The following is a 21,094-nucleotide window of genomic DNA, read 5'->3' as shown; positions in this document are numbered from 1 at the left end:
GACACACGCTCCCTTCCTCCTCCTCCCAGAACAGCCGTAGCCTGGTGCCAAGACGTTCACCTGGGATGCGAGGGAGGCCGCGGTCAGCCGACGAGTGCAGAAATGGCAGTGACAGTAAACCATGCCCAGTGAAGAATGGGAGATATTACAAGGATGATAGTAAATATCTAAATGAGCCTCTGAGGAGAGAAAACAAACCAAACCATGAAATGGTCAGCAGCAGCACCATCAGCATCCAAGGGCAAGGTCTCTAACCTCTCTGCCGGGCTGTCAGGCTCAATGAAACGGACGAGAGGTGGGGAGGACAGGGTTTCGGTAGCGAAGATGCCTCCCTGGAGCTGAAGTCCGAAGCCATTCAAAGGGTCTCCCCTGAGCACCACCTCCGTCGTCTCCGTGTGGACTATCTGCCCACCAGGACCCACTGTGCTGGAGGCCAGCGACACTGTGAGGAGGAGAGAGGCAGAAGGTCAGGGCAGCCACAGTCAGCATCACAGACCTTGGCCTGGCTGTGAGGCCAGTGACCGAAGCTGAGGGAAGCTGTGGCAGTGCTGGGATGAGCTGTCCCGCCCAGCTAACAGCCAGCAAGGGCAGTAAGGACAGCGAGGAGGGCACGCGCACCCGTCCATCCCATCCCCAGCCCCTCACCACTCTTACGTGAGCTCTTGTGCTCCTTCTTCTTCTGCCTCCTCCTCAGCATGGTGGTGCGGGGGCTCATGGGGTGGGAGCTGCGAGGTAGCGTGTTGGAGTTCTGGCAGGGGAAGCCCTGCGCGTTCATGGTGGGAGACGAGAAGTTGGCAGCCACCAGAGCTGGGGAAATACAGAGCGTGTTAAAGCAGACACACAGAAATGCAGTTCGGGGTTCACCCAATAGATATTCACCCAACTCCTAATAGTTTTGGATTAGTTCCTTCTTCCCAGGGCTCAAGCTGAGGCGAGCCCACATCCTGGGCTTGTAGCTCCAGGAGAGCTATCAGGGAGGGCTTGGGCTCAAGATGGACATTGCTCTCTGGCTTGCAGACTCCAGTGACTGGCCATTGAGGCTACCAGGTGAAAAATGTGTCACTGATGCAGGGCAGCCAACAGCTGGTTGGCACAATAGCACTAAAGAACCTTAAATGCATAGGAAGAGAAACCAGAACTTGAACTTGCTGAGCAACTGGGCTCCCCTGCTTGCTTCCCAATACACAGCACAATGTTTCCTGCCTGCCTCACTGCCCTAAGACCAGAAACCTGGGGCTGAACAGAATCTGCTTCCTGCAAGAGCTGTGTTTACAAACATATTTTGAAGCATCCATAGTCCTTCTTCTATCACACAGTGCAGTGCTAGGGCCGAGCTGGATGCCTTGGTGTACCATGTTCCTACACATCACCAGGGCTGCCCTCCTTGTCCCACAGCAACTCAGTTTTTTCCCTGGCCCATATGAAAGCAGGACACAGGGGTGTGGGATAAGGGGATGGGAGCACGGGTCTGCCCAGCACACTGCTCTCATTGCAGTTACCAGCTCAGTGCACGCAGAGCAGCAGGCACCAAATACTGATTTTGCACCTCAGCATTGGGCCTGTAGAAAAAGACCCAGGTGACTCTGGAGGAAATAAATGACAGCCCAGGCCACGGAGTTGGAGAGGCACAACACGAATGCATGCAGGAATGGGGACAACACTGTGCTCTGGGCTTACATTTGCAGTAATCCTGTCCAGACGTCTGGTTCCAGGTGGGCGTCTTGCAGTGCCCGGGGTGGTGGGTGTGACAGTAGTTGACGCAGGGGTCCCAGCAGTGGTGGTGGTCGCTCTTCTGCACCTTGACTGATGTCACCCAGGGGAGCAGAAATCAGCACAGGTAGGGAGGAGAAGTGAGAGAAAGAAAAAGTAAGAAGCATAGGGCAAGAGATTGTAGGACAGAACCTCATACCGGCTCTGAACACGCCAGAGTGCAACCGTGGTGTGTCAAGCACCAGCAGCAAAAACGCATCCCCGTGTAACCTCGTGACACTTGATGCAAAGTGGCAGATATTCACCCATTCCCCTTAAAAAACTCCGTGTCCTGAGCCAACGGCCTGACTAAGCTGTGCTGGCAGCGCACAGATGCCATTACCATTTGCAGTCTGTTGTGCGACGTGCAGAAGCTGCCTCCAGCCACGAGTTTCCCACAGAGACCATCAGCGTTATCCGACAGCACCAGGGAAACCTCCTCGTGCTGTTTCCCACCTTGCTGCCCTCCCAGGACAGCACTCGATGCCTTCCACACGTGCCTAGGAGCGCTCTGAGCACTTCTCTTGGCTTCAGCGTTTGGATGTTCAGTGGCTGCTCTTGGCTAGCAATCTGTCGCAGGGTGCACACATGGAAAGGGCGGACTGCAGCTTACCAGAACAAAAGGGATTTTACATGCTGCTGCTTACAGGCAATTACACAGGGCCACCAACACAGGAAGAGATGCCAACGCTATGGCAAACGGCAAATTAAAACATGGCACCAACGTGGCAGGCTCTATTCAAGGCCACACAACAGCTTTAGCTGCAGTGTGGCATCCATCGCCTAGAAATCCCTTGTTCCAGGAACTGTAGCTTTGCAGCATCAGGTCCCGATGCCACAAATCCCCTCTGATGTGCCTCAAACACACCCCCAGGCACAGGTCCCTGTTCTCCTCTCACTGATGCTCCTTTTGCTCCTGGGCAGCACAGGGCAGATTCAGTTGGCCTTGCCCAGCAGCAATGAGTTCTCTCTCCTGAACCCCTGCACCACGCTGTCTGGATCAATTTTATTCTGTGAGGACTCGCCAGCTAATGAGCAAGACTGCAAGTGTCTCTTTTGTTCAGCTGAGCACGAACAGCATCCCACAGCAGAGCATCACAGCTCTTAACCTTGCAACCGCTGGCACTCTCCCAGCTGAGACCTCCTCCAGGCTCTGTGCTCTCCACACAGGTGGGAGCCCAACCGGAGCTGGCACTACCAGAGCTTTCTGAGCGTGCAAACCTGGGAGAGGGACTCAGCTTACCCAGTGTGTCTACCCAGAGATCTCTTATAAAGGTCAGCTGTTAGCGTCTTTTAACACTGAAAATCCATTTTTCTTATCTGAATCCTTTAGGTCAGGTTTTCTGACCAACATACTTACTATTTCAAAGTATTTGCTAAACATTTACTGAGTTTAGCACCTACTCTATAAAGCTCTTAAAATGTCCATTTCCAGCTCTGGGGTTTCACTTTTGTGGACTCAAAAGGAAATTCAGAGTCAGCAGGCTTTTAAAAACAAAAATCCAAAGAGCGAGTCGGGCTGCATCTAGACAAAAACAGAATTCCTAATAAAATGAAATACTTTGAACACAAGTGACAGAGCTTATGGGCATATATAAAAAACCATTTAATCCATTTATAGTAATTAAACCTCTCCCATTTGTCTCTAAGTTCTTAGCCCACATCTGACACAACAGAAAAAGGCCTACGAAACTCAGATGTCAGTGCAGTGGGGGAAGAAAAGAGGTTTGGGACAATAATGGGATAAAAACCTACAACAGCCTTCCCCAAGCTTTCTGCACATCATCGGTGCCTGAGGAAAGCCACCCATCCCAGCGCTGCTCGCAGGCACCATCCGCTCCCACTGATCTTGTGAGCAGGGCATAATCCTCCCACAAACTCTCCAAATGCCCCCAGCACTGCAGAGAAAGCAAACTCTGTTTGACAAATCTTGTGCTTCAGCATTAGACCACAAGGACCATAATTTTTCATGGAAGCTGCAGCTTCAGATCTCTCTCCACTTCCTCAGTAACCAGATTTTCATTGCACAAGAAGCTGTATTTAAAAAACATCACAAGCCCCATGCATGCACATGCTGGATGGACTCAGCAATGCAAGTGCCAAGCAGGGACGCCTCTGCACCATCTCCTCTCCTCAGCTGCTTTCTCTGGGCTTCACTTTCCTGCCAACCAAGACAGTTTGCTTTTGCCTGGCCCATCTTTCCTTACTGCCCTTGTTTGTTTCCCTAAACTAAGAAAGAGCAGCCTGTGGAGCTGGCTTTCAGTGTCTGGAGCAGAAGGTAGCGTCTCTCCCAGGTCCTAATGCAGATCATCAGCTTTGGCGTGGTTCCTTGGCTCCTCACCATGGGCTGCACAATGCTCTGGCTGGTTACACCCCTGAAGAGCACTGCTTCATGAGCTGCTCCTCTTGTCCAAAGCGCTCTCTTTCCTGTCCCCACCACCTTTTCCATCCCCATCAGCACTGGTGAACATTTAAGCCCAAGCACTGGTGCTCACCTCTGCCTCCTAACAGCCATGTCGATGAACAGCATCCTCCCCTTTGATCCCTCACATGTTGAAGAGTTGAACAAAAAGTGGGGACAATTGTTACACCCCTTATTTATTCATACTGGTGTGTTGCAATTATTCTCATAAGTTTGCCTGCTGAATTTCTGCCACAGCAAACTGGCCTGATATGTGGAGGTACAGGTAAAAATGCTCCGAGCACACAGATCTGTCCTTCCACAGATCTCCCTTCTCCGGAGCCGCTGCTGAATGCATATATTCATTCTATATTCTGAAAGGAGATTAGGACCAGGGCACTAATGGAAGAAGGAGAATAGTTCATTTTAACAGCCACTGAAAAAAAGATTATAGCTTTCCATTTTTTCTTGGGCACAAAGGTCAAGTCATCTGTCCCCTTTGTTAAATGGCTTTAATTCTGCACAAATTGGACTGGACGTGTAAGAGATTTATTTCTAGACATGAAGATGTTATTAGAGTTTATGTTTCACTGCATCACGTTAAAGAAGACAACACAGATAATTTCTTCCTTTCACCAAACCTTCTTTTCCCCAGAAGAGAATAGAGAAACGAATTGGGCCTGGGGCTCCTGTGCACCAAGATTATTAAAATGCACATTCCTAAGAGAGAAGTGACTCAAAATGGATGCAAAAGGGGCTGGTACTGAACCAGCTGGAACAGATGAGTTACAAGAGGCCCAATGTAGATTCTAACAAAACTGCAGGCAGCAGTTGCAACAAATCTTATAGTGAGGCTGATTTCACAAATATGTATATATGAGAGCCTGACTCAGCCTCCCACATGGAAGAAAAAACTAAAGGTAAGCAACATGAATGCTCATAGGACTCCTAACATTTGAAATTTACAGGTATTTACAGTTTGATGAGCAAGATTTTTTTCTAGTATTTCTTTAGAGAGAAAAAAATAACAAACAAAACTCTGGATGCCTTTGCTTTGCGCCTGGCTGCTCACACACAGCTGTCATTCAAACAGGCTAGGACAAAAAATGAACACTTGTGCTTCAGCTTTATTTCCTAAGGAAGTCCAGCAGAACCCTGCCTAGCTGCTGACATGTCCTGTACAAAGCCTTACCAGGCACCTGTCAATGAAAGCTGGGTTTGGAAATACATTTGCCAGCACCAAAGTTGTCTTCCTCCCTCTCCACTAAAGTCTGTTTATCCAAAGTACTAAGAGGCAGCACTGCAAAACCTTGGGATTCCCAACTCCCATTTTTCCGTTCAAGCACAGATGTTACCTTTTTTTTTTTTCCCAATTCAAATCCTTGAGGAACGTCATCTAATCACGTGCATTTCATCAAAACAGTCTGTTGTGAGCATTCAAAAGCAGTGAGAACCACAGTGGGAACTTCAAGTGAGTTTTGAGGGCAACCAACAATGTTTGCCCACAGGACATACCTGTTTCTGGAGGCTTCAAAGGCAGCCTGCTTTGGTGAACAGGTAATATCTCCAGCTTGACATTTTCTGAAGTGGCAGCTAAAAGCTGAGTTGCCTCTAATAAGGAGCAGTGCTCTGTGCTCGTGCCATCAATGGAGAGAATATGGTCACCAACATGCAACGCGCCACATCTGCAAAGGAAACAGCAAGAGAGGTAATTATATATGTGGCCAAAATCCATGTCCTTGTGGCTAGAAGCAGAAACAGACAAAATCCAGCTGTTTTGCTTCAAATGATTTCTTTCCATATCTCATTTTTGACTTTCAACTTGAACATTAGGTTCAAGCGTTGACAAAAACATCAACTTAGATGGTCAAGTCAGGCTGCTGGTGTCTTGGGAAAGATGTTTCAAGCTTTTACTAGTGCACAGTCGCAGCCGCTCTGGATGGCTGGGTGTTCACCCAGCAGTGTGGTGGGTCCTACCAGACAGCAGTTCAGTGATGTGACTACTAGGGTGATAAGCTGACTTGCACATCAAGAAAGGGCTCTAGCCAGAAATTTCCTGCCATTCCACAGCTCCAGAGCATTCAGTCCTGAGGTTTTTAAAACAGAGCTCAGCTTTCACGTGCACTGAATTACATTTGTTCCTGGTGAGGAGTGTCCACTGGTCAGATATTTTTAGCATGCTTGGTGATAAGAACATGTGTGCATGGCCATTTCAAGGAGAGGCAGGGAAGTATGGTAAGTAACTAACAAGATGACAAAAAAAATCAGTGGAGAGGGGAAAAGAAGCAGAGCAGCCTGTTCAGATCTTTACCTGTCCACCACACTGGCCGGCTTGATCTTATCAATGACAATGACCTGCTTGTTCCGATGCGTGGTTGTCGTCAGCGTGATTCCCAGTGTAGATCCTGGAGTCTTTGCTATTTCAACCAGTAGAGGACCCGAAGCATTTGCTACAGTATCTGCAAAACAAGAGGGTATCTGAAGACACTTCTCCTACAGACTTTTCCTGCACTAAATGCAGAAGCAGACAAGATTGGACAATTGTGCTGATCTGACCTGAGCATAAGTAAATCTGTAGTTGGGACTTCCTACACCCCCACAACTTAGCATTGCATGGTTAATTAACAAAGAAAGCCTTCCAGTACCTAAAGAGGACCTACAGGAAATCTGGGCAGGGACTCTTTGTCAGCGAGTGTAGTGATAGGACAAGGATTAATGGTTTTAAACTATAAGGGTAGATTTAGATTAGATATTAGGAAGAAATTCTTTACTATGAGGGTGGTGAGGCAGCAAAGAATGGGGGATGACCCATTCCTGGAAGTGTTTAAGGCCAGGCTGGATGGGGCTCTTTAAGCAACCTGGTCTGGTGGAAGGTGTCCCTGCCCATGGCAGGGTGGTCGAAGTCAGATGATCTTTGGGGTCCATTCCAACCAAACCCATTCTATGATTCTGTGATTCTAGGATATTACAACAATTCACACATGGAAACAACTCTCCTGACTCTCTTTTTTTGGGTTAAATAACAAGACCAAGGAAGAGAATGCTCAAAGTCTATGCAACAGTCACATCAACTTAAAAGAAAAGCACAAAAGAAAATCAGAAGGACATCACCGTTTAAGGTTTCTTCACAAACGAACCCAAAAAAAGGCACAGAGAAATAGGATTATGCTTTCTGAGGTATTCAGAAGTCTTGCATGCTGCTGACCACCAACACAAGCCAGCAACTCTAGCAGCAGCTCAGGAATATCGCTGCAGCTGCTTGTTTCATTTCCACTAGTGTGGCTCTGGGAGCAGAGACGCAGAGCTCCCTACCCACATGCTTACAGAAGCCTTCTCTCCCCCATCAGACAATACAAGGGTAGCTCATGTTTAAACGATTCATTTCTGCAATAAGCTTAATGCATGCTGTAAGTGAGACTATGAAACTCCTACAAAACTGCACCTGTTAGCATCTGCTTCCAAGGAGTGGCTGGCAGAGCCCTCAGAGAGCCTGATGCCTCCTCAGTCCTTAATTATTCATGGGTAGGCTTTCCTCTTCCAAATCTATGCTCCACTGAAAATGCTGATGCTACTCGGCTCCAAAATGTGATGCATGGCCCATTCTTGTTCTTTGATAAATGGGAACATTGATGCAGATCTTGGGAGCTAAGCTGCAAGAAGGTCCTTCGTGAGATTTGTTAAGATGCTACGTCCCTGGAGACTTATTTTTCCCTTGTGTAGGGATCAGCCAGGGGATGTTCAGGCTCTGATCTACTCACAGCACCCTTTTTCCTGGGGGAGGAAGGAGCAGGACCAAGCCACATTTAAGGTTATGCAAGGCTTCAAATAAAACACTGCTTATTCTCTGCTGGAAAGGACCATCAGAGAGACCTGCGGGCCCTGGAAAAAAGCACAGCCCCAGCTCAATCCCAGGTGCACAGAGAACCCGGGTAAAGCCTGTGGAAGGTGCACTTAAGCTTCGTTAGCAAATGAAGCACCAAGAGACCAAGGATCTCCTCCAACAGCATCAGCTATCCGTTAGTTTTTCAGCCCATGAGTGTCCAGCACACATGCTCCAAAAAGGGATTTAGTCATCACATGTATATATTCCTCCAGCCAAAGGGGAGATAGTAAAAATGGCCATGGAAACAGCTTATTGGGGTGCTAGATCTCTGTTTCTTCACAAGAAAAACACCTGCTCCTCTCGGTTTCACCAGTGTCCAAGCTTCTCATCTTTGCCAAGTGTTTCCCAAGAAAGTCTCAGCACAGTGGTGAGAGGAAAGGGCCATGGGCACCTTCTCCCATGGCAGGACCCAGCTTTCAGTAACACTCCAGGAAATCACAGTCATTCCTCCAGCCCATGGTCCTTGCTACCCCTGTGCACTACAGCCACCCTGCTGCCCCTTTAACTCCCACCTCCAGTGGCACAGACCAGGATTGTTCCAAATACATTTTACAGAGGTATTCGTTGAGGAAATACCAACCAAGCCTCTATTAATTATTCCAGGGAGAGATTTGGCTCAAATCAAAGGTCAGAAGTCTGCAGTTTAGTAATATTTGTGAGGCATGATTAACACCCAAGCTAATTTGAACAGAAATGCTGAGAGGACAGGGCAGGCCAGGCAGCAACCTTCCTGCAGGGAGGCAATCCCCTTGCTGCTTTGGCACCACGAGGTGTGCCTGCTCCACCAGGCACATCCACAGCCTCCCCCTGCATCTGTGGATGCTGTTTTGCATGCCTGTGCTCACTGTCATGGAAGGGTTTGAAGGTGTTTGGCGAGCCATGATCTGCACCGTTTTACAGATTGGGAAACTGAGGCACAACTGTCATGCAACTTTTCATAAACATATGGTTTTTAGTGGATAGCCAGAAAGCTTGTTCAACGGGAAACAGAAAGGGATCCCACCTAATTCCTCTTTGCTGGATAAAGACCTACACCTCCTGACATTGCAGAGGTGGAAGCATGTACACGATCCTCATCCACCTTCAGAAAAACGTTTTTAGTAATCAAGTAAACCTTTGTCCTCCACCTTTTAGAAGACATTTTCCTTTTAGGTGGCGTTGATTAAATGAATAGGATAAATAAATTGCATAGGACCCTGTTAAAATTCAGTATCAGCAGCTCTGGTCCAAAGTCAGTCCCAGAAGCCCAGCTAACAACTGCCCCCAAATCCTGCCTGCATCTCTCCTTCTGAACCCAAATTCCACCCATTTCAAAATGCTCAGGGGGAAATTCAGCAGCCACCAGGTGACTTACTGCAGATGTAATGAACCCTAACCCTTTCCAACAAAACAGAAAGAGGAAAGCTGATCAAAACTTGCTCAAGTACAGCAAATCCCATTGCCCTGTCCACTTGGCTGACCCCTGGTCCCTGGAGGACACAAAGGGCTGTGCAAAACCCACTCACACCCATACGCTTGAGGAGTCCTCATCCTTATCATGGTGGACACAAGGGAGGCAGAGCCTGCTCCAGGCAGTCAGACACCCCAGTGCTGAAGGTACAGGAGAGCTGTTTTCCCCACCGATTAAAGGCTGGGGATCGGCAGCTGTTTTCTTAGTGCTCGTTCTCTCAAAAGCTTATTTTTAAGGAAATAATTAGAGAGGAAGGAGAGGACCCAGCAAATCTCTGCTCGTTCGTCATCTCTAGCAGAGAGCTTCCCCCTCCATGACTCAACCCTCCCGGCTTGCAGCCCAGTGCCTCGTGTCACGGCACACACAGCTTATTTACAGAATAACTATCCAAATGCCACCAGTTTCTGGCTGATCAGTTTATTTGTTGGATTTTTTGTGCGTGTTATTTTTACCCTTTTTTAAAAAGGCCCACAAGATAGAGCGTCGCCACAGGAAAGCATCTGTTTATTGCAATGTTTATCTGGCATCAGCAAAAGGCAGAGACTTTCCCCATGCCCAAGGGAGGTGCGTGCCCAGTTTGCGCTCCTTTTAAATGGAAATTAATTTAATTCCTTCAGTGGCCTTGAGAAATCTCAGCCAATTTGACTGCAAGCCTGCTGCAGCCCTGTCCTATGCTGGCCTCCCTGGTGGAAGCCAGCAGCCGGGGGATGCTTGGCGGCGGTGGCGAGCAGCTGCTGCAGCCCTCACACCGAGAGCTCCACGCAGCTCATCCTCAGCACACAATTTGGGCTGGGAAACTGCATGGCCGGCTGGGGACTGCCGTGATTCAACACTCCCCTGCAGCAGCTTTGGTCTCTCACCAAGGACAGATGTGGCAAAACAACTTTCCTTCCTTGAGGGTCAGCCCACACCTCTCCACTGGTGGCATCCCCGGCTCTTTCAATGAATCAAGCAAATGGCATGGCCACGTGCTCCCCAAGCCCCTTCAGCAAGAGCTAGTTTTCAAAATGGGAACAGGGCTGCCAAGGGGGAAGCCTCGCCCTACCACCACATTTTAAAAAACTGCCAGCAGAGTTGTTACTTTTCTCCCCAAATCACAGAGCACACCTTGGGAGGCGGTGGGCTGGGTGAGGGAGGGATGCCAAAAACCATTAGTACGACTAAGGGCTTGGTTGGCACTCCCTGGGCAGAGGATCTGTTTTACTGTGTGGTCTCTTTATCCCATTTAACTGCAAGTCCCCAGCATCCTCACGGCCTCCCTTAGCATGCACAGATCCAGGTACTGCTTTCCCTCAGCTCTCCTCAAAGCTCAGGTCCCAGACACCTGCTGCACCCACCACATCTTGTTCACCTGTTCAGCTAAATGCGGTGCTCCCTCCAGGCTCCTAGTGTCCCCACACTGCTTCCAGCACCTGCTTTTCCCTTCTCTCATCATCTTCCCTTGGTTGCTAAAGAGAATGTCTGTAATATTTGTGATTTGGGGATGAGGCACTCATCCTGCTGCAGTTATTAGCCGTTGCCTTGGCAAAACTGTCTGCAGAGATTGTTTTAAGCTACATGTTCTGCATCATCTTGCCTTTAAAGAAAGCATCCCCTTTATGGGGATGGGGAGGAGCAGTCTATGAAGAAATTAACTGAAAAGGGGCTTGTTTGATACCTTCTTGGGATGTACCTAGTGATGGCCCACTGTATAGCAACACAAGAGGGAGAAGCACTGCACAGAACCTGATATTGCTTGTGTTCAGCTTCAGGTGCGAGAGTTTCTCAAGAAATACTGAACACTTTCATGACTATCTTTTGCTCCAAGGCAGGATCTAAAACAGTCAACTTGCTGCAACATTTGCACCAGGAGACCATACAAACAAGCAAACCTACCAAAGCCCATTTCCCACATACCACTAAATGTTTGCTTCTGTTCAGACTGCAAAGCTCTGTGCAAAATCCCTCCCCAGCCCTGCCTGTCCCGCATCCTGGGCAGGACAGCCCTTACTGACCTCTGCAAAGCTACCACAATCAAAATCTTTGAAAAAGGTAGACCAAAATGTGGTTTGGGTAGTTTCTGATTTCCGTAATTTAAGAGTTCCCTCTTTTTCTTGAATGCCAGCCAACTTCTAAAGAGCAGCTGCTACTGTAACATGGCAGAAGCCAGGCAGCAGGCAGGTAACTGCAGAGCCATCCAGTTTTCCTTCCAGCTGTCCCAGCAGGGTGCGTGTCTGTGTGACACAGCTGCCCAGCTGCTGGCAGCCTCTGTCCCCAGGGGACACAGCTTCATACGCCCATGCCTGTGGAGTTTGTACTGAATGGAAGGGTAGTTTGTGGGAAGGAGACAGAGAAGGAAGCAGAAAGTCCTCATGGGTTGCAGAAGGAGTTTGCTTATTCTGGAGCAACCCTCTTGCAACAAGTTCTGGTGTTCTCAGCTCTCTTTTCTTGGCAGTGGGGTGGCATTAAACTCTCTCAGCTACAGATCCTTTTGATTTCCTTCCTTGCTGGTAAATCAGAAAATAACCTGATCTGACTCCTATTTCTCGCTGGATCCCAGGCTCAGATGTGCTGGACTGGTTTGCGGGATTTGCAGAAGAGACTTCAAACTGGTCCAGCTTGTGGCTCCTGTGCAAGCAGAAGCCCCTCTGGAGACACATATACAACACCAAAATCGAACACACAGCTCAGTGAGCTTCCAGAGCCAGCACAGCTTCAGACTCTGTAGTAACCTTAAACTCATTAACAACACTCCCTGCAGTAACAGCTGTGTGTCACAAAGCCAGCTCAAAATGACTTTACAGTAACTAATAATAAATCCTTTCCCTGAGCTTCAAACTGAAAATCAAATGGAAAAAAAAAAAAAAACACTCAAAGTTGGTATCTACTGTGTAGATCATTTTTAGAAATACCCATCCTCTGCCCTCCAGTAAGTTCTGTCTTTTTGGGGTCAATCAGTTGGACACTCCTCGTTTATTGCAGAAGCAGATCTGAACTGAAAGTTCTAAGAAAGGGAATAGCTCTAGAGTTAAACAGGGTCAAAATTCAGAACCAAAGCCACTGCCACTTCAAGTCAATGCCTGCTTGCAGCTCATTGCCCTGCTCACATTTAATACTGGTATTTGCAAGGCTGGCAGAGTACCAACATTCCAATCCCCTTCAACTCTGACTTCTCCCACGTCCTCTTTGTCTACATTAGAAATTCCTCCTTTTCCCCTTCTAAAATCAGTCGACACTCCCGTCGAGACATGTCACTGGATAAGGACATTTCAAATACCTCCAACTAAGCCGCCTTTGAACTCTATCCCCTAGCCCATGCTGGCAGCACAGTGCTCAGCAACTTTTGCGCTGAAACTGAGTATCCCAGTTGCTGCCCCCAGTCTTGCATACTTTCCAGGCTGTCAGAGAAAATGCCACCCCAGCCATTTTGGCCTTACCCATGATGGTCACATCATACTCTATCTGGAAGAGTGCCTCCTGGCTGCACTGCCGCAGGATATTGAGGGCGTCAGCGTGGGTCATGCTGTGCAGAGGAATCCCATCAACGCTCAGCAGCCTGTCCCCAATTTTCAAAGACCCTTCCCTGTAGGAACCAACAGGCAAAAGTTACTTTTTTTTTTCATTTATATATTTTTATATGTGTGTGTAGTTATATATAAAGTAAATTACTTTGATCCTGCAAGAGTTGAACACTCCCTGGGACAATAGCTTGGGTTATTTATAGTGTCAGGCCCATCACATTAAATTAGCAGCCTGAGAATAGATAGGCTGCCTCCTGCTTTCTAATATAGCAGCAGCTCTTCATCTGCACAGGGTTAATTAGGTGGCTGCCTCTGGAAGAGGAGTTTCTGGTGTTTAGGTCATAAACCTCATTGTATCTGGTGCTCATAGGCCATGCTATGAGCACCAGATCCAATCTGCCTGCACACCACAGACCCCACACCACCTCTGTAGCACCACAGCACCAGCAAGAGAGGCCTTGGGGTGTCACCAGCAAGGAGGACAAGAAGGACACATGTCCAAAAATGTGGTGAAAGCTGCCCGTCTGTCTTGTGAAAGCAGATATTGGAGGAGCATTACCTGTCTGCTGGGCCACCTGGCCTCACATAAGTGAGCACCAGCGGTCTGGACTTGTGCCAGTCTTCATGGGCTCCCCCTGTAAGCAAACCGGGAAAGCCGTCAGTCACTGGAGGTTTCGAAGTCTGAATTAGAGTGCTGCGAAAGTAGAGACATTTATCACACAACAGCTGACACAGCTTGAAAGCAATGCAAAGAGTGCCCTAGATTAGGCAGCCGGCAGTCCTTGAAGGCTGCACGAGATGCTCTCCAGGGCACACTTTTGTTTCTCATCTGAGGTTTATGACATTCACTACCTTTCTTTTCTCTTCCTGCTTCCCATGTCACCTCTGCCAGTGCTTGTCCCCAAATCATTTATCACTGAAGAAGCCACTAACCTCGTAGCACAAAGCCAAAGCTGTTGCCTTCCTTGTAGAGGGACACCTCGATGGTCTTGGGAATAATGCCAGCACTACTCTCCGGCACTAAGGGAAGAGAGAGAAGCTTGGTTATCCCACACAAGTCTTTTCCATGCCACTCTACAAAATAATATCAAATAACAGCATTAAAACAGAAGTCCCTACCTCCATATTGTATTGTGCCTGTTTGGCGGCCAAAAAAAGTACAAGCCAGACACATATACCTTCACTAGAGCCAAGCATCATGTTTTGGGATGACTGGACCAGTTCAGTGTTGTACATCTCACCTCAAATTTGTCTTGGATAATACTCTGACATTCAAGTAAAACCCTCTCGTTTATCAACCAGCTTTAATGTGTTCAGCATTACTCAAAAGCCAGAAGCTTCTGCTGCAGATGGAAACTTATTTAAAAAAAAAAAAAAAAAAAAAAAAAAAAGAGCAGCAGCAGCAGTGTAAGGACAGCCACTGGCTGACCTTAAAGAAAATGAAAATCCCAAATCCTCAGTGCAAAAGGTTGAGTGTTTTTTTCCCTTTCCTCCCACATTTTGACTTTAAAAAAAGATTAAGTGAATCCCTTAAACTGATCCTAGGGCAATTTAGTAATGTTATGTTAAATACACAGTACTGTTTAATGTACAAAAGTAAAGAGAAAAAGAAAGAAAACTGTTGCTGTCTCTTGCCGTCCCCTGTTATTTAATGATTTATTGAAGTACTGCTGTGAATATGAGACAATTTCCCAGTCTTCTCTGATGGTACAAGGCATTTTAGCTTAGTCTGCTCCAAAAAGATCAATTCCTAATCTTCAAAAGAGAGAAAAGACCAGGAGCTCGACTTCAGCCTGGCAAGTTGGAGTGAAAGACACCCCGAGCACATCCAGCCAGCCTTTCCCTTTGGCTCAGGAGGGGTTTTTGAAACCACTTTCCCTCTGTCCTCACAAACCACACTGATTCTCACTGCCAAGCTTCCCAAGGACTTGCAACATGCCCCAGTTAGGGTTAAACTAATCCAGAAGATGCAGAGCTGAGGCATGGTACCCCCTCGCAGGCAGGCAGCCCTGGGGACAAGGCCAAATAAACCCCCAAAGCAGCCCCCGCACATCCTGCACAGGATGCTGACAGGGATGCAGCCTTGAAATACTTCAGAAGGGAAAAGCTTGGGGCACAGGCAGATGGGTGATACATACCAAGAAAAGAGCATAAAGCGTCCCCAAATGAGTTAGGAAGCTGTCCAATTTCTGTCCTAAGCAGCCAAGCATGAAGTTCTGCAGCAGCCTTTGGTAAGAGCAGTGGGAGCAGGGAAACCTAAGCTGGTGCTAATGCAGGGCTTGCTTTATTCATGAAAGCGATGATGTGACACTGTGGCCTGAAAACTAGACTTAGACTCGCAAGGTCTCTTCCAAAGTAGGAAATTACAAACTGGGGAGAAAAACTGAAAGCCACAAGCGCAAGCTATTGAATTGCACTATCCTTCTGGTTTTTGCCTGGGGAGAGAGAGGCGAGTGCACACAGCAAGAGCAAACCTTCAGCACAGATAAAAGCACACGAGCAACCAACAATGAACCGGAGCAAGGCAGTAACGGACGAGTCCCTGTACTCTGCAGTGCTTCTTTGTTTGGATGAGTCATAAACAACATCAATAATCTCATCTGTCAGAAGTCACTATTTCAGTGGGTTCTTCCTGCTCATTCAGAACTGGAGACATTTTGCGTCGCTGCTATTGATTGAGCCATGCGGTATTGGCACTGCTCCTTAGCTGCTAAGGACAGCTTATCAGATTCCTAATAGCCAGCCTCACAGCTACGCAGAAAGGTTATTAAGAGTTGCCATCTCTGCATGGAAAAACTGAGCCATAGGGTTCTGTGGTTTGGGTAAATTTATATATTTATTTATTTAATTTATCTGTGGTTTGGGTTTGGGTAAATTTATTTATTTATTTACTTTTACCAGGGCTGTATGCAAAAGCTAACTAACGTTTCCAGCAAAACAGAGGGGATGAAGAAGAGATTCAAATAATTCAGATTTGTTTTTTACTTCTTAGGGCTTTATATGGTCATCTATATATTCAGTATCTTTCATGTAAAGGCAGCAGCTACAGCAAAGCTATAAAGTTTAAGATGGGTTGCTAGCTGGGGTAAAATGTTTCATTAGTTGTGCTTTTGCCTTTTTTATTTTTAGTTTTTCTATTTCTTCTGCCCAATCATCCTCTGATTGACCCTCTGAGTAACTGAGTGAGTAATAACCAGGGAGATCATTTTCACAGTGATGACTGTGATGAAAAATTGTACTGAGGTATTTATTTGTTACAATCAGACCAAAGAAACCAGGGCAAAAGCACAGTCTCCCACATCAGGTCACAAGCCCTGTTTATGAGATCTGGGCCTGCCAGCCTCTGCCAGGGGCCCCTTAGCTCGAAGGCAGATTGCTTCAGCTTCCCTTCTGAAAACACCCAACATTTCAAAGCATCTTGAGGAGTAACTGCACTTGCTGCAGTTCAGAAAAGAGGATCTGGCAATATATGCTTAAAACTGAGTAAAATCTCCCGTAGCCACGCTCCAAAAGGGAAAAAGAAAAACAAGCTGAAGGAGCATCAGGAGGCAGATTGGCCTGTGCTACCAAGTCACTCGGAGGCAAGACAGATCTAATCAGCCATCTCCCGCCGGTGTGCATGAACGGGCACCCACTGTGCTGGAAAAAGCACTCTGCTCTGACCGCACGCAGCTCTGCAACATCCACCGCGAGCAGATGAAGGCAGAACATCACAGTGCCCCCGGACATCGCCTCGGCCACGATGGCTCAAGCACGAGCAAGCCCATCTGCACCCCGGGACAAAGCGTGGCCAAGAAAAGGGAGCAGCATCGTCAGAGGCACCCACCGGCTGGCGGCAGCTCATACTCTACTTCTAGCACTACCCTTTCGCCCACGTTTTTCAGCAGGCTGATGATCTCGTCGTGCCGCAGCTTAGTCAGGTTAATGCCGTTCACCGACTTGATGTAATCCCCGACATTCAGCTGGTCACTTCTGCCAAAAAGGAAAGAGAAAGCAGTGTTAGGACACAGAGTGTTACGCTCAAGCTGAACATGCCTGGTGAACCTTTGGTAACTGCAAGATTTTGTGAACAAGCCACCAGTATCGGGCTGATCTTAGCTGTCTTATTGCATGTGCCTGCTCCCAGAGAGAAATGCTAAAATCCAAGCCATCTATCTTTCCCACTGGCAAGCGTTCAGGGCTGTACATACAGTAACAATCGCTGTACATGCATTCACAACCTCTCTTTTTGTTGCTCAATTCCCGTTCACATAGAGCAATCGGTCAAAGAGAAGCCTACCAAGAGCTGTCTGAAATAAAAATCCAACAGGAGAAAAGAAAACATCTTGCCTTTTCCCTGTTTTCTACAAAATTGTTCAATTACCCTTTCCCTTCATCTGCTTCTTGGAGCCTTTCTTCTCCCCTTCCTTTTCTGAGCCAGTCATGTTACTTACACACTCAGTATTCAGAACAGATACAATATTAAACGACTTTGGCTTGATCAAGATGTATTGTACCATGCAGCTCTCCTGACAAGGCTGCCTAATTTCACAGAATCCCAAATATCCCTACAGAAAATTTCAGAGCATAATTGCACAGAGCATGGGAAATAACTCAAAATAGAAGACATTCGACTTACTGAAGCAACAACTTTGCATTCTGAGACACATGGAAAAAAAAAAAAAAGAAGCCGAGTGCCAATTATTTTAATTATAACCATACTCGTTCAGGAGCTAGAACATGCAACTACTCCCCTCCAGCTTTCCCATGCTCTCTGTGCCCCATCTCCGTTTCTCACCTTGCTGCCAGTCCTCCCGGCCTCAGATTGGAGACCCTTGGCTTTCCATCTTTGTCCGTGCCACCCGAAATGGTTAACCCAAGGGTGCTTCCTTCCTTCTTAATCAGCTCCACGATGGTGACCCCTCTGAACTCTTCTGAAAGATCAGGAATAAAGGCAAGCCCCTCAGTGGAAGGCACATTCCTCCCAGTCCCAAGGAGAGCCTTTTCCTACAGGTGGTGGGAGAGCAGACCTGCGATGATTTATACCCTTAACAGGAAGAGGAAACTTTTCTTTGAATTGGAATTGTGAAAGAGAAGTGTGCCTGGTGGACCTGCAGGAGTGGTGGGAAAGCACTGCATGCGGGTCTGGCAGGCAACACCAGGCAGGGCAAGGCAGGGGAGTGAGGGCTTGTGAGAGGACGAAAACGCTGTGTTTCCAGAGTGGTGGGAGCCGGGCAGAGCCCCAGGGAGATTACCTCAGGAGCTATGTTTTATATGGGCCGGGGTGGGTGTTTGGAGGGCTGTGTGGCGGTCACAGTTCCCAGGCAGGAGGATGCTGTGGAGCTGCAGTAGCTGCCTGGATGGACAGAATAGGGTGGATCTTAAATACTGTGATTTAAAAAACATCCTGAGATATCAATGAAGTTGGGAGGTAAAGAACATAACGTAGGGAGGGGTGGGATCCTGCCGTCAGCAGGGGAAGGAGTGGGAGGCACAAACTTCAGTCATTCACAGCAGCGTCTGCACGATCTGCATCTGGTCCATGTCAAACTTCTTCCATGCCAACCACATCTACATCTGCAACTGAAGCCACGAGACACACACAAACACAGCATATGGGCAGGGTCAGGTTTAGGGGATGCACACCCCATGCCTGCTGCACCAGCAGCACTCCTCCATTTGCTGCAGGCAGCACGTGCTTTACCTCCCTTTAGTCCAACAAGACACGCTTGCTTCTCCAACACCTAGAATCAAGCCTGACCTGATGCCAGCTTTGATCCCATTACAGCTCACCTCTGGGCTTTACAAAAACAGTGTCCCTAAACTATTTGAATTTAAGGAATTAACGTGAAGGAGGGGAATGAGCTCGTGGGAGAGCCAGGAGCAGCCCAAGGAGAGACCAAGAGCTCCGCTGACTTGGCAGAAGGCAGCTCCACGTTAATCCACACGACGGCACTCGCACTCTGCTCAGAGGCCGACTAGCCCCGGGACAAATGAGATGACTTTCATGCCTTGCCAGAGCCTCCTCTAAGAAGCTTTTGCAGAATTTGTCTACAACATGATCCGTCCACCTCCACTCTCGCTGGGTACTGAAAACCCTCACAGATTTACAGCAGAAAGCCAGCCTCCCTCACGCAGGGCAACCTTCTCCAAAGCCATGCAGGAGGAGGCAGTGATGGGCACTGGCAGCAAGTGGACACAAGCAGTGCCATGGCTGTGGAACAAAACTCATGCTGCAAATGACCCACGAGCGCTCATTCACACAGCAAGCCCCACGAGGCTTAAAGGGAATGCAGAGCAAGGCGGGTTGTCTTAAATAACACACTGACATAGCAGATCTGTGCTCATGCTTCCCCTCTCTGTCCTCTTTTACTGGGAGAAAACACGTGTCATTTGGCACCACGGTGCCTCACCATTAGCACATTGCTCCTTGTGTAATGCCATCGTGACTCGAGAAATTGCACCTCACTACATCCTGCCATGCGCTACCTGGTTTGTGCAGCACTTCCAAGAACAACCCGTGCACTTGATTAACACAAGTGGAGAACCTCTTTGCAATCTAGCACCGGTCTGGAAGGCTTTCAGGCACTGCTGGGTCCCTTTTTAACGTGGTAACGGCAGCTTGTTGCGGAACAACAGGTCCATAATGTTCCTGCTCTTTAAGCTCAACTAGCTTTGACCCCTTGCCAACTCAGTAACTTAGTTCTCCATTCACCAGCCCAGGATCCCAGGGGTTGCCAGAAACTTTGTGGGGCTCCCCACCGTGCTGGAAGGAACGCCATCCGGCACCATCCTGCAGATTTCCTCTCAACTGCAGACGTGACTGATCAACACAGATGGTGCCGCGAGGGGAGATTATTAGCTCTTCAATGGGGTTTAATTTTGATCCTTGAAAAGTGTTTAAAATGAGAACTCCCAGAGTGCAATTACCCATTGTTGTGGGTTCAAGGAGAAATCACTGCTCTGGAAAAAAGCAGGTTCCTGGGATCAATTTATCAAGGTAAGCAATAAGGGACGTCAGCCAAAGCCTCCATAAATCTTCTGCTGCTATTGAAGACTCACACAGATGTGAAAGTGAGCTGGTTAAGCTGGATCTGGTGCTTCACGACACGACCTTTAAGTGCCATATGAGTAATCTTGGGTTTCTTCTATTGGCATTTATGCCTAGATTTTGCTGTTCAAATGGCAAAAGGGCCCTGTTGCCTCCCCAGGCTCTGCAACATGCAAAACCAAACCTGAGTCATTAATGGTCAGAAGACAAAATCAAGCCCTGAGCTTTATTAGGAAGGAGACGAGCTGCCAGCCTCCCCCTGCCCTGCAAGCCTGATGTGGCAGCACTTCCTCCCTCTCTCCTTTGCCATTATTTTCCTCTTCGCAGGTGTCAGCTGAGGGCAGGAACTGATCCTTCCCCAGCTCACTGTGACCACCATTAACAGCTCCTCACTGGACCACAGTTGCACCAGGCCCGTACCACTCACTGCACTGGCTACTGCCATCCGTTTCTGCCTCCCAGCAAAAGCCTTGCTGTTAGATACACCAAAAAAGGGGGGTTACTCTTTTGGGGTAAAGCCAGGTAAAGCGTAATGCATGCCCCAAAATGGAGGGGTCAGTCCCCTCCTTTACCTGGGATGCTTTGCCTCCTGGAGACCAGGGCTGCGTCCATCCCGCCGGAGTCCTTGCTCCCCTTCGAGTAAGGGCCATCATCTGGGGGCAGAGCAAACACAGAAACTGAAATTAGTGTCAAAAGCAACAGACAACAGCAAAAGCACAGCACTGCAAAACGTTCGTCCTTGTTGACACTGGAAGTAGGATCAGGACCTCATCACAGACTGTGGGGGAGAAAAATCACTGCCAGCCCTGGCTTCTCGCTGCGTCACGGGGGCTCTCCAGCCTTTTAGGGAGGGAGGGAAAGAAACGAGGCAGCAGTGGTGCAATAACATTATCTGATTTATTCCTCTGGGAGCTAATCCGTTAGGAGAGAATGAAATTTCCTTGCTCCTGTAATTATGTGGAACACCTGAGGACAGGGAGAGCCGTGGCATTAGTCTCACAAGTTTTAAGCCTGTCATTATGCTTGTGAAGAAACTTATGGTCTCTGGAAATGGAGTTATACATCTGGACACTAACAGGGC

The 21,094-nt window shown here is 48.0% G+C and overlaps 1 protein-coding gene across 7 annotated transcripts in view; it reads right to left on the bottom strand.

Moving 5' to 3' along the window:
• Positions 1–21,094, bottom strand: part of GRIP2 (glutamate receptor interacting protein 2) — a 245,197-nt gene that overhangs the window by 35,929 nt on the left and 188,174 nt on the right. For all 7 annotated transcript variants that reach the window (XM_084531048.1, XM_084531052.1, XM_084531050.1 and 4 more), the window contains 11 exons: positions 20,586–20,666; positions 17,761–17,896; positions 16,810–16,955; positions 13,917–14,003; positions 13,543–13,618; positions 12,900–13,045; positions 6,462–6,609; positions 5,666–5,835; positions 1,678–1,803; positions 655–807; positions 256–442 (listed from right to left, as the gene is read on the bottom strand). In XM_084531048.1, coding sequence (XP_084387174.1) covers positions 256–442; positions 655–807; positions 1,678–1,803; positions 5,666–5,835; positions 6,462–6,609; positions 12,900–13,045; positions 13,543–13,618; positions 13,917–14,003; positions 16,810–16,955; positions 17,761–17,896; positions 20,586–20,666 — 1,456 coding nt within the window. The remainder of the gene's footprint in view (positions 1–255; positions 443–654; positions 808–1,677; positions 1,804–5,665; positions 5,836–6,461; positions 6,610–12,899; positions 13,046–13,542; positions 13,619–13,916; positions 14,004–16,809; positions 16,956–17,760; positions 17,897–20,585; positions 20,667–21,094) is intronic.

Source organism: Aythya ferina (assembly GCF_964211825.1).
Source record: "Aythya ferina genome assembly, chromosome: 10".
Classification (NCBI taxonomy): Eukaryota; Metazoa; Chordata; class Aves; order Anseriformes; family Anatidae; genus Aythya; species Aythya ferina.
This window is presented reverse-complemented; position numbering and strand designations above follow the sequence as displayed.